Raw genomic sequence first — 13,466 nt, 5'->3', positions numbered from 1 at the left:
GAAGCAAAAAGAAAAATAATAGTTTAAAAAAATCTTCAGTTTTCCTTCCTAGAGATACCTCCTTTGGAAATCTGTAGATTCAGTTTTCAGAATCATAAAATGAGCATGTTCAGAAGCATATGGAGAACTGCATGGGTTTTTTTCCAACACATACACAAAAGACATTAATAACAGAAACCTGGGGGGAAAGCTGCAGTAGATCAAGAACTCCAGATAAAACATCAAAACCCAGCAAATCTGGCAGGGAACACTAATCTGGGGATAAGAGTGCAAGGAATTCAAACACAAACTTATCTTCCATGAAAATGAGTACTTGAACTTTAACTGGAAGGACACCAAAATATTAAGTCACCTCAGTAGCTCTATCTGTAATTTAAACATATTACTTAAGTAAAATTTCATGTTAACTATTTCAATCAGGAAATGTTTCACCATTATACTGTATTGCAGTATAAAAATGCAAAATGGACATGTAAGTACTTCCTCTTTCATGAACTTTTTAGATAAATTTATTAAAATATACCAAAAACCAAGAAAAAAAAGCAACGGCAAAGGTTATCTTTATCAAAGCGTCTGTGCTTTAGAGGGGAATTTAATTCACTTTTTCATCTACTGTTCCTCCTTACCCTCCCAAAGTAAGCACAGAGTCTACTCCTCTAATGAGAAAGCCTAAGTAAAATGCTTAACAAACAAAAAAGCTGAATGTCTAGAAAGCTTAAGGGGAAATAACAAACTAGACTTCCTGCAAGTCATTAAAAATAACCACTGGTGCCCACTGTGAAATTATAAATTCCTTTCTTTCAATTGATTTCCAGGAGTACATATTCAACTACATAATACAAACAAATAAGGACACTACAGATGTAAAAAGATTTACAACTATTTTAATAGGTTTGTCTGGAATCCTTTCTACTATGCATGAAGGCCAGGAATCACTTTGTCAATTCTCTGCTCTCTGCTAGTGACAGGTATTATCAGCTCATTAAGTTTAACCAACATCTCAACGTTTTACGTAGATTTTTCCACTTAATCTTTTTAAAGCAGAGCACACATCCCAACAAATATTATTTTTACAGTTGGTTTACAACCCTCTTATCAGAATCAATTTCAATGAATATTGTTTTGCCTAATTCTCTCAGGTGATTTTATAAAGGCTTCCAAAATTAAAAAAAAAAAAAAAAAGTTTCAAGTTGAATAGCTATAAAAATTTATAATTGCCAACTTTCTAATATTCTGAGCACCTTTGGTTTCCAAAGCCTGCCACATAAACAAGCACAACATACTGTGTAGCGGAGCCTAAAACTGCATACCTCATTCATGAGCACAGAGAAAGAGATGGCCTGACACCTGCACAGCTTTCGGATATCAGCCAACACAGAACCTGCACTTTCAGGTTATGACACAAGGGAAAGACTGACCGAGGGAGCAGAGAATTGGGAAATTGCTCTCCGAGCATGCAGGTATTAAGTTGAAACCTTAGTTTGGGGAAAATGAGCAGGGAGGGCATACAAGCAGTTTCATGCTCATGGTAACGGCCACTGCTGACTGCCTTCAGAGATTAATCTGTTACTGTTGCGCCAAGGAGGTGCCAAAGCAAGAAGTTTAGGAACATGCAACCTAGAGGCTGAGAATTAGGAAATTAACCCTTCAATCAACACAAACTGGCATTATAATTTGTGGCACAACTCTCTTCAAAAGTAGAGCTTCTACTCCATTTTTCCTTATGATGAAGTTAAAAATATCCCTACTACCAAATTATTACAAGGCTTCACCCTGAAAACTTGGTCTGCACAGTAACACCTATTCCACATGCATATGAAGTCACTTCATTAAGGGGAGGGAAAAAAATTCTAAATGTTCCTAGAATGCCTTTCAGCAATGGTGCAAACTTGGAACAGTTGTCCCAGCTTTAGTGTTTACATTCAAATAATACAACTCTGCTGTTCAAATACCAGTGTAAAATACACACAATCCCCAAAGCAGATTGGGGGAAAAAAAACCTGAAGTGTATATTCAGTGAACCGGAGAACATATATTAAACAGTTAGACCAAGCTGTTCCTAGAATAACCAGCACACAGTGGGTTCTCACTTGCAGGTTACTGAAATATCTGTTTGTGACAAAACATCAGCTGTGGAAGCGACCACAAGAGGAAATACATAGTCACAAGAGAAAAACGCAGGCAAACTCACAAAATAAAGTGGCTCAGCGTAATGCAGTCATAGAATCACAGAACAGTTTGGGTGGGAAGGAACCTTCAAGATCATCTAGTTCCAACTCCCTTGTTGTGGACAGAGTCAGTTTCCACTAGGCCAGATTGCTCAAAGCTCCATCCAATCTGGCCTTGAACACTTCCAGGGCTGGGGCATCCACAGCTTCTCCAGACAGACTGTTCCAGTGCCTCACCACCCTCACAGTGAAGAATTTCTTCCTTATATCTATTATAATATAAATCTACCCCCTTTCAGTTTAAAGCCATTACCCCTTGTCCTATCACTACATGCCCTTGTCAAAAGTCCCTCTCCAGCTTTCTTGTAGGCCCCCCTTAGGTATTTAAAAGCCACAATAAGGTCTTCCCAGACCCTTCTCTTCTCCAGGCTGAACAACCCCAACTCTCTCAGCCCTGCCTCATCAGAGAGGTGCTCCATCCCTCTGATCATTTTCATGGCTCTCCTCTGGACTCACTCCAAGATGTCCATGTCCTTCTAATGCTGGGGGGTCTAGAGCTGGATGCGGTACTCCAGGCAGGGTCTCATAAGAGTAGAGCAGACAGGCAGAATCACCTCCCACAACTTGCTGGCCATGCTTCGATGGAGCCCAGGATACAGTTGGCTGGGCTAAAAGCACACATTCCCAGCTCATGTTGAACTTCCCATCAACCAACAACCCAAAGTCCTTCTCCCCAGAGCTGATCTCAATCCATTCTCCATCCAGCCTATATTTGTGGTTGGGGTTGTCCCAACCCATGTGCAGGACCTTGCACTCCGTCTTGTTGAACTTCATGAGGTTTGCACAAGCCCGCCTCTCTAGCCTGTCAAGATCCCTCTGGATGGCATCTCTTCCCTCCAGTTTGTGAACCGCACCACAAAGCCTGGCATCTTCAGCAAACGTGCTGAGGGTGCATTTGATCCCACTGTCTATGTCACTGACAAATATATTAAACAAAGCCAGTCCCAATACCAACCTCTGAGGAACACCACTTGTCTCCACTTGGACACTGAGCTGTGCAACTATCCAGCAAAGTCCTTACCCGCTGAGTGGTCCATCTGACAAATATATGTATCGCCAATTTAGAGACAAGGATGTCATGTGTGACAGTAACAAATGCTTTGCACAAGTCCAGGTAGAAGAGCAAAGACCAACAGCTTCAAGTGTCTTTCCAGTTGAGGATTTGGATAGCCTTGTTTTTATTACAAGTCAATATGAAGCACGAGAGAGAGAAGACATACACCCCAGGATTACTTTTACTTGCAAGTATGCACAAGGAGAACAGTGGTATCATAAACCACTTAAAGATAGGATGCCATAAAGATTTGGGCAAAGACAGCCTTGGAAATCATAGAACAAGAAAAATATACTTCTAGAAATATGGCAATACACATTGTGCATGACATCTACTACTGTCAGGCAAAGATTCTTCAGGACTGATATACCAATAACAAACAGAAGCAAACAAGAAACAAGACCATTTTTTATGGAACCTTCCATTTCCACAAGTTTTGAAGACAGATGCAAAGTCATTTTGTTTCAAACTGTGAGCTTCACGCTAGCTGCAGTTTTCCCACAGCGGAATTCCTTCCCGTTTTGACAAGTACTGAGCACTAAGTTTTCATCTGCTTGCCAAAAAAAAGACACATGCACACAGATCCTTCATTCAAATAGCTATTTTTGCAAAGACGCATCCATGTTGCCAAGGGATACAGGCCATAAAACCCTTCACAGGTCCACCAAGAAGAGAGGTGTCAAAAAGCAAGAGGTACCAATATATCTGACACGTAAATAATCGTGAACTTAATTTTTTTCACAAACTCTGCACCTTAAATTTCAGAGGTCCAACAGCCTCAAAAAGAATGTTCAAGTCCTAAAACACAAACGATTGCTATTTTGGGACATCTTTCAAAAAATATTTTTAAGTAGCTACTCTAACACAATTTAGCACCAGAAACATTTTAAATTTGCTTTTAAGGCCTTGTTTTACCTAGATGAGTATTTTAAAGTGTGACACAGCAAATTTGCTATTCATTCAACACAACATATTTCACTATTGGCACATGATTTCCCACTATCACACTTGCTCCTGCTCATTTTAGATGTAAATCCACATGTACTTGTTTTACAATCAGCTCCACGTTTTTTGATTGGGAAGGGAAGAATTTTGGATAAGGAGGGAAGATAATACGAAAGAATGTAGTCATCTTCAGTTTTAACCTCACTGGACTGCACCGTCCTCATTTAATTAAGAGGCTCCCAGAGTAACCAATTATTTCCCTCTCTTGTGCAACAACAGCTTTACCAACCAAACCCGTGAGTCAACATCAAGTGAGCAACTCAAGCAGAATAATACTTCCAACTCTGTTTACATGATGAGGAGACTCTGGATCTTCCAAGCAGCAGAGCCCCTCAGAACAGCTGCCATGGAACAGCGAAATCAGGTGATGAGGTTACACGCTGAGTAAACACACGGAACACTTCCCCTGACCCCGGCCTTTCCCGTTTCGGGGGGGGAGGTCAGATAAGTTGAGGGGTCCATGAGAAACCGCCATTTCTGCCCCTTCCCGCCTCCTGGCCGCGAGCGAAGCGGTCCCGCTAACGCGAGCGCAGCAGCCGCTGGGCGGGCGGGCCGTGCGGCGGGGGCTGCCTTGCCCTCTCCTCTCCTCTCCTCCCGTCTCGCCGCCGTTGGGCCGGAACCGCCACCTGAGCCTCGCTCGCTCCCACGCAGCGGGCAGGACCGAGCGGCCCACCCGCGGCCCCTCCTGTCATGTCGCAGTGCCGGAGCGACCATCCCGTGCCGCGGCCCTCCGCCGAGAGGAGAGGAGGCAAGCCGGACCCAGTTCCGCCCATACCTGTCGGGGTGGCGCCGCCTGCTGCTCCCCGGGGAGGCGCTGGCTCATCCTCCTGCGCCGGCGGGGCGGGGTCGCGGAGACGCCGCGGACACCGGCTCGGCCCCCGGCCCAACGGTCGCTCCGGCAGCCAACCCCGCCCCCTCGGCCTGGGGCGGGGCTTCCTGCCGCGCACGCGCGGTACCGCCGCCGCTCGGCACCTGCTGGGCCGCCCGAGGCCGCGTCACCGCCGCTGCTTCCGGCTCCCGCGGTCCGTCGCCGATACGGGTCCTCCCTGTTGCCCGAGAGCGCGGAGGGGCGTGGCTTCCCGGCGGCCCCTGAGGAGAGCTGCCGTTAGGCGCGTGCCCGATGAGGGGCCTTGCCGGGGAGCGCTGCCGCCGCCGCTCCGCGGTACCGCCGTGCCCGAGGGTCCGCCCAGCCGCGCCGCAGGCGGATCGTAACGCGGGCAGCGGCCCTTTCTGTGAGGGCAGGTGACGGGCCCGGGTCGCAGCTCGCCGCTGCGCAGAGCGGGCGGTAACGGGGGAGCAGGAAACCCCCATGCTTCAGAACGGGGAGGAGGCTGCTTCCCAGGTAAAGGAGGTGGCTCCGTACATCGCAGCACCGTTTGGTTTCTGCCTGAAGCAAGACGCGGCCGAGTTTCACGGGCGCCGTGCGCTCTGACTGTGGGGTCCAAAGAGCGCACAAATGCTGCCTGCAGGTGGCGTGCAGACGGCGGGCAGAGCGCGTCACTGCCGTGCACTCCCAGCCTGAGGCAGGCGCAAGGCATTGCAGTGCCCGCCGAGGTGCGGAGGCCAGCAAAGGGCGAACTTGCACCTACAGAACGGAGGTTCCAGAAAATATTGTGGCAGGTTGTTTGTTGTTTTTTTTTTCCCCAAGGAAAAGTTGTTAAATACCCGCAGGTTCATTTGTATTAAAGTGCTCCCTGCCCGTCACGTGACTGCCGCCCGTGCGTTACCACGGTGAAGTGCCGCTAACGCGGGAAGGGCGGTCAAGCGAACCTTCTGCCCCGCCTTGGCACACGTTACCGAATAGGAGCTGAGATGCCGGGGGCTCAGCCAATAGGCGCTGAGGGGGCGGGCCCGCGGCCGGCGTGAGGCTGGGTAGAGCAGCTGTGGCAGCGGCGGGCGCTGCGGGGAGGTATGCTGGGGTGGGGATGGGGCGGGCGGCAGCAGTAGCAGGAGCTGTTGGTGGGGCTAGGCCGGTGGCTGGTTTCCTGTTTCATTCGGTCTGGGATGGGGGTCTCTGGCCGCGACCCTTACCTGCCGCCGGCCTTGTCCCAGCTTTGCGGAGGCGGTGGCCTGGTGGGGCCCGGCAGAGGAGCGTGGCCCGCTGGCCTGGGGGCCTCCGCTGCCGCCGGGCTGGGGCCGCCGGGCACGGCGCGGTGCCGCTTTTCGTCCGCCTGGTTGTGGCCCGTCTGTGCGGTTCGGGTTTGTCGCCTCGCTTCCGCACCCAGCGGTTGGTCAGTCTGTCTGTCTCGGGATGTAACTTGTGCCCTGGCGCACAAGCCGCTTTTCTGTGCGCGTGTGTGATGGATAAAATGACTTCTTGCCCAGGGCTTGAAAAGCCAACGCCCAGTCAGCGCTGACGGTCCTTTCTCAAGACTTGTATTTCCCATGCCACGGGTAAAAATAAGCCATCTAACTCGTACGAAATTATATACCCTCTTCGACTGAACTGTACCTTCTCACCCACAGGCTGCTTCTTGATCACTTATATTTGCACAGAACAGTGTAAGAGCCCTAAGCTGCGCCTAATGCATCTGGTTTAGCAGTAGTACAGCATGGCTTGGTTCACAAACAAAGCAGGGGTAGGAAGAGAACTTAGTAAAGCCATGTGAAGTTAGAATTATGTTTCACCTGCTATATTTTACTATGACCCAAAAGAGAATGTTAATGTTAATACTGAGTGTTTTGTTTTGTTTTGTTTTAGCAGTGCAACTTTGCTCTAAACTATCTTTCTGTACTCCAAGGCAAAGAAACACCCAAGATGTTGCAGGCCTGTTATTGTTACTCTTTTCTTTCCTGGTAGTTATCCTTAGTCCTTCTTGTTTCCCCTTCTTCTATTTTGCAGAACAGATTACTGCAGTTCTCTTGTGTTTTTTCTTGCTATATTAATCCAGTTTACTCATTTTAGCCTGCTTCTGTGGTATGGGTCCTTCATCATCCTGACACTATTTAGCAGCATCTGTGGTGCATGGTAATTTCATGACCAAAAAAAATCCCCGGTAAGGAAGAAGAGCTGCACCTGAGATGTGTGTGAAGTATGGATCTAATAGGGCACAATACTGTTAGTGCTCTCAAGTGAGGTTTGGATGCAGAAAAGCTTAGGAACCTTTTGCCTTTTCAAGCTTACGGAAACTTACTCAGGGTATGTAGGTTCCATCTACAGTAGGAAATACGTTTTAGTCCACCATGAGTTTATTTTGATGTTTATCACTTTGGTCTTTGTTTTGACACATCTCTATATTGCCATACTTTGCACATGCAACTCACTAGTGTCTTATTTTTACCAATGTAGTTTTTAATATAGGACCGTAAACACCATCAACATTCAGTTGAGTAATCTGTTTAATCTCAAAAGGTAGTCTAAGTGGTCAGATAGTACTTTACTGATTTGCACCATTTTGTAATGAATTTATTTTCTGTGCAACATGGAAGAATAATTTATCTAAGTTTTCAGTAAGAGTTAAGGTCACATCTTTCTATATTTTATAATAATTCTAAACTTGATGTGGCTCTCTTGAGTTTAGTCCATTTTTTGCTTCATTGTAGTGACTAACTTCCAAAATATTGGATTTAGTGCTTCTTAAGAAACAATATGGAGGAATTTCTGCCTCACTGCTATCATAGTTCTTCCAGGTACAGTTGAATGGAGGATTGTTAAGCAGGTGCTATAGCTCTATATGATGATTGTGTGCTAGCTGAATCAGAAGTTATGGCACTGACTACTTGCTTTATTTAATGATAAAATACACAATTTTTAAAATATTGTCTGTAAAGGAGAAAGATTAAACTGTATTTTTCAATGCAGCCTTTTTGTTTTTACACCAAGTGAGCCAACTGTACCCAAATAGAATTGAGACTAAGAGTAGGTGATTTACAGAAAAGCTACAAAGCAGGTGATACAACTGAGGAGACAAAGGGGTTGACATTTTGAGTTAAAAAAAAAAAAAAAGTAAGATGACTTGGCAAGTCAGATGACTAAGTACAGCAAACTAGATCTGTTTTGTGTTTGTTGTTTTTGTGTGTGTGTTTTGTTTTGTTTTTTTCCCTAGTACTTGAGTAAGGATGCCTTAAGAAGATAACTATGGATAAATATATTAAAGTGCGAAAGATTGGAGAAGGATCCTTCGGGAAAGCAATTCTTGTTAAAGCTAAAGAAAATGGCCAACAGTATGTTATTAAAGAAATCAACATATCTAAGGTGAGTGTTTATCTCTAATTACTGATTCATGCTTTTCGCATTCCTTTTCTCAAAAATAATTATTTTCCTTCTGAAGATGTCAAATAAAGAGAGAGACGAATCAAGGAGAGAAGTTGCTGTATTGGCTAACATGAAACATCCGAATATTGTCCTGTATAGGGAGTCATTTGAAGGTAAGACTAATTAACACAGTAGAACCTGAGGTAATGATAGTGACTGTCCATGCATTACTTACTGCACATAGTTTAAAAGTCAGTGTGTTTTCTCTCTTTAATCATTTTTTTTCACGCTTCTGTTACTCTTTTCAGTTCTTTCTGGTTGTATTTTTCCACAGTTCCCTACATGTTTAAAAATCATAGTTAATGTGCAACAATTAAATAGAAATATTCACGTCTTGTCCTTATGTGTGTCAGTTTTGTTTGATGCTTAAATGAAAGGGTTATGTTCCCCTTATTTCTCCATAGTGTAAGTCTCCTTGAATACTTGCGTATACTCTAATGACTTGAATGCTTGTGCGTGTTAAATCTGAGAGTGGTCTAAATTTGGGTATTGATAACCTACCAAGAGCAATTTGGATGTCAAAGCCTGTTGTCTTAGAATACAGTCTTCGGTAACTATAATCATATAACTGCTTTCAGAGGTGGAAAAATAGATGGGACCATTTGCTTCATCAAGCTGTGAAGGAAAGAGAAATATAATCCCACATTATTTTTCACAGTGAATGTTTTTGGAAGTGAGCAGAACAGATAAAAGATTCAAAGAGCCTACTTTATAGGTTAAAATACTATTAAACTGTAAATTTTATTTGAGGTACTCTTTAGGAATACTGCTCTTTTCTATTTTCCTTCTTTTCTGCTGGTTTTCTTATGTCTTCTTGGGGCTTTTATTTTTATCTATTCATTAAATTAGAATTTTGTGCTGGAGTCATTGCACAGCCATAGTCTTCTAATTTATAAATCTACACTTTTTTCTTTGTAACAGAAGCCTATTCTTTAAGACTGCTTTTTTCCTTCTTTCCAGGCTAGATCCTGTAATCTGTAATTCAACAGAATTCATGTTGCATCTTTATTGATAAATCACATTGATTTTGAGTTGTACTGATTTGTTTTTTAAAAGAGAACTATTTCAGCAACAGGTCTACTAGAAACTCAGAATCCTAGGATCATCTTTTAAAATTACACCATTATAAAACTTAATCAAGATACAAACAGCTGTAAGCACGAAAGAAAAGTCTTGAATTTGATGTTTTGAAAGGCAAATTCCAGAAGCATTCTGAAGGACTAAAATTTAAGCAACTTAGATGATTTAATTAATTTTTACTCTGTTTAGATTTTTTAAGTGCTATGACAATCTCTTTCAAAAATAAGAGTTTTTCTTTTGAGTGACATATGACTGATATAATGCATTCATTGAGCTCTTATCAAAATTATGCCTAATATGTGGCTAGTGTAGTTCTTCGTAGTTTTTAGTAACCTGCTTCTGCCCAGTCTTTTTTTCATCAGTAACAGGATAAGATTGCATTGGGGAGCAAAACTGTAACTTTGTATGAAATGTATTATAAATGTTCTTACATCCTAATGGAACCTTGCATAGGACTTTTGGAAGTCTCCCCAAATTTAATTCAAAAAATAAGAAAAATAATTGTTTCCACCTGTCATCATCTGCTGGAAGTTTTATTCAGTCTCTGAAATGAACAGTGTGTCTGGTGTGAGAGCTGATGGTTGTCACAGTCTTTCACTTAGTGTGGGTAATACCTTGGCCAGATAAAACTCCAAGAAAGAATTAGGCAAATAGAGGCAACTACCTGAATTAGAACTCTGTTTTTAGAGTAGGGGGTCTATAAGATGTTTGAAAGCAGGTTGAAGAGTGGTTTTATATTTCATTCATAAAGTGACACCTTTAATTTCAGTAGTTTTGAACCTCGTTTTGTGCCATTGGTTCAGCAGGTGTGACTTTTTTTTCTCCGTATCAAAATAGTCTTATCTTACCAGAAATGGGAAACTTATGTTGTGAAACTCATAATAGTAAAAGTAATTTTGCTTGAAGTTTAAAAAAAAAAAAAAGGACTGAAGTGATATCTGAAGCTGCATGTGAAAAGATTAACATTTTTGTTGCTTTTTCTGTGACTGCAGTGAAGATATTTGGAAAGCTGCATTAAAAATGGGTCTGCCTTTTTATTTTTGAAATACGTTGTGTTTTATTTTATAGAAAATGGCTGTCTTTACATAGTGATGGATTACTGTGAAGGAGGAGACCTATTTAAAAAAATCAATGCCCAGAAAGGAATCTTGTTCTCTGAAGATCAGGTAACAGGAAACTGCTGCTACAGTGTTTTCTTGCATGATACTTTTTCATGAGTTTTAAAGTATTTTGGTTCAGTGTGGTAGATATAGTTGACTAATCTAAAGGAGGCTCTCAAACTGTGATTCTCATTGCCATCAGTTACAGTAGTGTCTTAAAAAAAATGTAGCTGAAATTTTTGGCTATGTTAATTGGGGTTTTGTCTATACATGTACGATGATTTAAAAAAAAGTTCGATCTCTTACGAAGTAAGTAAACCAAGTCTGAGAAATGAAAAATACTGAAAGACAACATGAATATTTTTAAACCTTTGGAATTATTTTTGTAAATATATAATGGCACAGGAATTTTGTTTTGTAACACTGATTTGCATTTACGAGAAATAAAGAATAACGTACTTTATAAGTACAATAATATGAAATATGGCAATATGAAGTTGATATCATTCAAAAGTTCATTTTTCCATTAGAAAAAAATTAATCTTGTATAAATGTATGCCAGCAGATTTTCTTTTTCCATGATACTCCTTATAAAGTCATTCGTACTGTGTGAGAGTTTGGAACAAAAGAGAGGATTTTATGTAGATCTGATTCAATTATGTGAAAATAGATTATGTAGGATTCAGGTTTTTTGTTTACAACTAACATATGTTTCCTTGTTTATAAAACTGTTTCTATGCTTTTGTGTCTGTTTCCAGTAGTATCTCAGTTTACCTCTGGCTAGAAAGGCCTGCTATTATATTAGGTCTATTGATGGTGTTTAGAATAGGATAATCATGAAACATTTGGCATATTATTTGTAAAACTTTTTTTCTAATTTGGGCTCACTTTTACAAGAAAAACTTAACGTAGAAAAGTGAAAATTACACCTTGGATTATACTGTAATTTTGACATGTATGTACTAAGTTGCAAATGTGAAACCAGTGTTCACATGGACAAATTCTTGCAGGTAGTCACTTTATATTATGGTTTTTATAAATTTACAAAAACATGGGTTTTGTTGACTTGTTTTTAATCTTCTAGGTATGTGTAGTTCGTTGCTTTTCTAGTTGAAATGTGCTTTGTACTATTTTTCTATTTACGGTAAAATAGATAAAATTACTGTATGATAAAATAAGTTTTCCTGTAAACATCGGTATGGTTTTATAGGACTCTTGGTTGATTGACTGCAAGAAGACTTGTAGTCATTACAGCAAAAGTACAATCTTTAAGATGTAAATTCTGTGTCTTAAACATTTTAGTCAATCAAATTCATATTGTGTACTTTTTTTTAGCTTTATAATATGTAGTGGTCTCTGGCTTAATATGCAATTTGGGTAATACGCATCTTTCATTTAAAAGTTAGCACTATAGTGACAGTACTATTAGGTTTTAATTATTCTGTGGTATGAATGACAGGTTTGTGGGAAGAGGGTAAAATCTTGACTTAGAATTCTAAAGCTAATTTGATAATATCTTCAGTTATGTAACTGGGGCAGCTTTCAGATAAATAACAGTACTAATGTTGCATTTTCTTTCACACATAGATTCTGGATTGGTTTGTACAAATCTGTTTAGCGCTAAAACACATACATGATAGAAAAATCTTGCATCGGGATATAAAGTCACAGGTATGTAGGTAACTATTTTTTAACTTAATTTACTTCCAAAGTGATTACATTCATATCTTGCTAGTGTAAGTTGGAAAATTATAGAAAATAGTCTTTTTACCTAAACACTTTGAATACTGGAAACACATTTCTTCCTCAGAATTGTCTGGAAGAGATTTATATGATATTTGTACAAACCGATGAGGCTATTTGATGAAGCTACTTGATTATTATTCATATTTATCAGTGGGGACAGAAAAGGTTATATTCTAGAATGTGTAATAGTGTTTAATTTTGATTAAGCAGGACTAGAGTAAGTCTGGTGTATTGGAGCAGTCAATAATGCTACTGCTAGTGACTTCATAGTGATTGAATAGTAGAAAACTTTATTCTTCCCAAAACATGTTGAGAACAAGAAGTTTGCAATTGTATGAATGTTTTAATTAACAGACTTCTTAAAATTTCTATATCAAGAATATATTTTTAACCAAAGATGGAACAATACAGCTGGGAGATTTTGGGATCGCCAGAGTTCTTAACAGGTAATTCCTTTTTGATGCTGTTTTCTCTGACTTAATGTAAATCGCTTTGATCTAGGAAAACATCATGTGTGTGCTTCATGTGAGTTAACTAGTTAACATTCATTCTTATTTTTTTCTTAGTACTGCTGAGTTGGCTCGCACTTGCATAGGAACACCGTACTATTTATCACCTGAAATATGTCAAAACAAGCCTTACAACAATAAAAGGTACTAATAAACATTTTATTAAACATTTTTGGTAAGGAAAATAGAGTGAGCTCTTTAGAAATCTGAAGCTGTTCTATTCAGATGATGGTGAAGAGCCATTAGTTCCATCTCTTACCCAAGAAAGTATTGAGTCTGTACAAGTGGGACGTTAGCAGGTCTGTGCAGTACAAAGCAATGTGATGCAGAGATGATGTAGCTTAATGCTCTGAGTTCTTGATCTGGCTCTGTTCTTCATGATGGCTCAGCTTTTGCTTATCTCCACACTAGTTCTACTGCCTTAATTTATCCACTATGAATGTGAAAGCATGATGATGATGAAATCACAAACACAGTAATTGGGTTCTC

At 41.0% G+C, this 13,466-nt stretch overlaps 2 protein-coding genes across 4 annotated transcripts in view; one reads left to right on the top strand and one right to left on the bottom strand.

Annotated features, from left to right (window-relative positions):
- Positions 1 to 5,203, bottom strand: part of CLCN3 (chloride voltage-gated channel 3) — a 73,381-nt gene extending 68,178 nt beyond the window's left edge. For all 3 annotated transcript variants that reach the window (XM_080343537.1, XM_080343539.1, XM_080343538.1), the window contains exon 1: positions 5,063 to 5,203. The gene's annotated coding sequence lies outside the window, so the exon portion shown is untranslated. The remainder of the gene's footprint in view (positions 1 to 5,062) is intronic.
- A 3,162-nt stretch (positions 5,204 to 8,365) lies between these two features.
- Positions 8,366 to 13,466, top strand: part of NEK1 (NIMA related kinase 1) — a gene marked incomplete at its 5' end in the record, with an annotated part of 42,695 nt that continues 37,594 nt past the window's right edge. Inside the window, 6 exon segments of the mRNA XM_080343369.1 lie at positions 8,366 to 8,482; positions 8,559 to 8,655; positions 10,691 to 10,788; positions 12,310 to 12,393; positions 12,847 to 12,914; positions 13,035 to 13,121. Of these exon segments, the coding sequence (XP_080199495.1) occupies positions 8,366 to 8,482; positions 8,559 to 8,655; positions 10,691 to 10,788; positions 12,310 to 12,393; positions 12,847 to 12,914; positions 13,035 to 13,121 (551 nt within the window).

The sequence above is a fragment of the Nesoenas mayeri genome (genome assembly GCF_963082525.1).
Source record: "Nesoenas mayeri genome assembly, chromosome: 4".
NCBI classification, from domain to species: domain Eukaryota; kingdom Metazoa; phylum Chordata; class Aves; order Columbiformes; family Columbidae; genus Nesoenas; species Nesoenas mayeri.
This window is presented reverse-complemented; position numbering and strand designations above follow the sequence as displayed.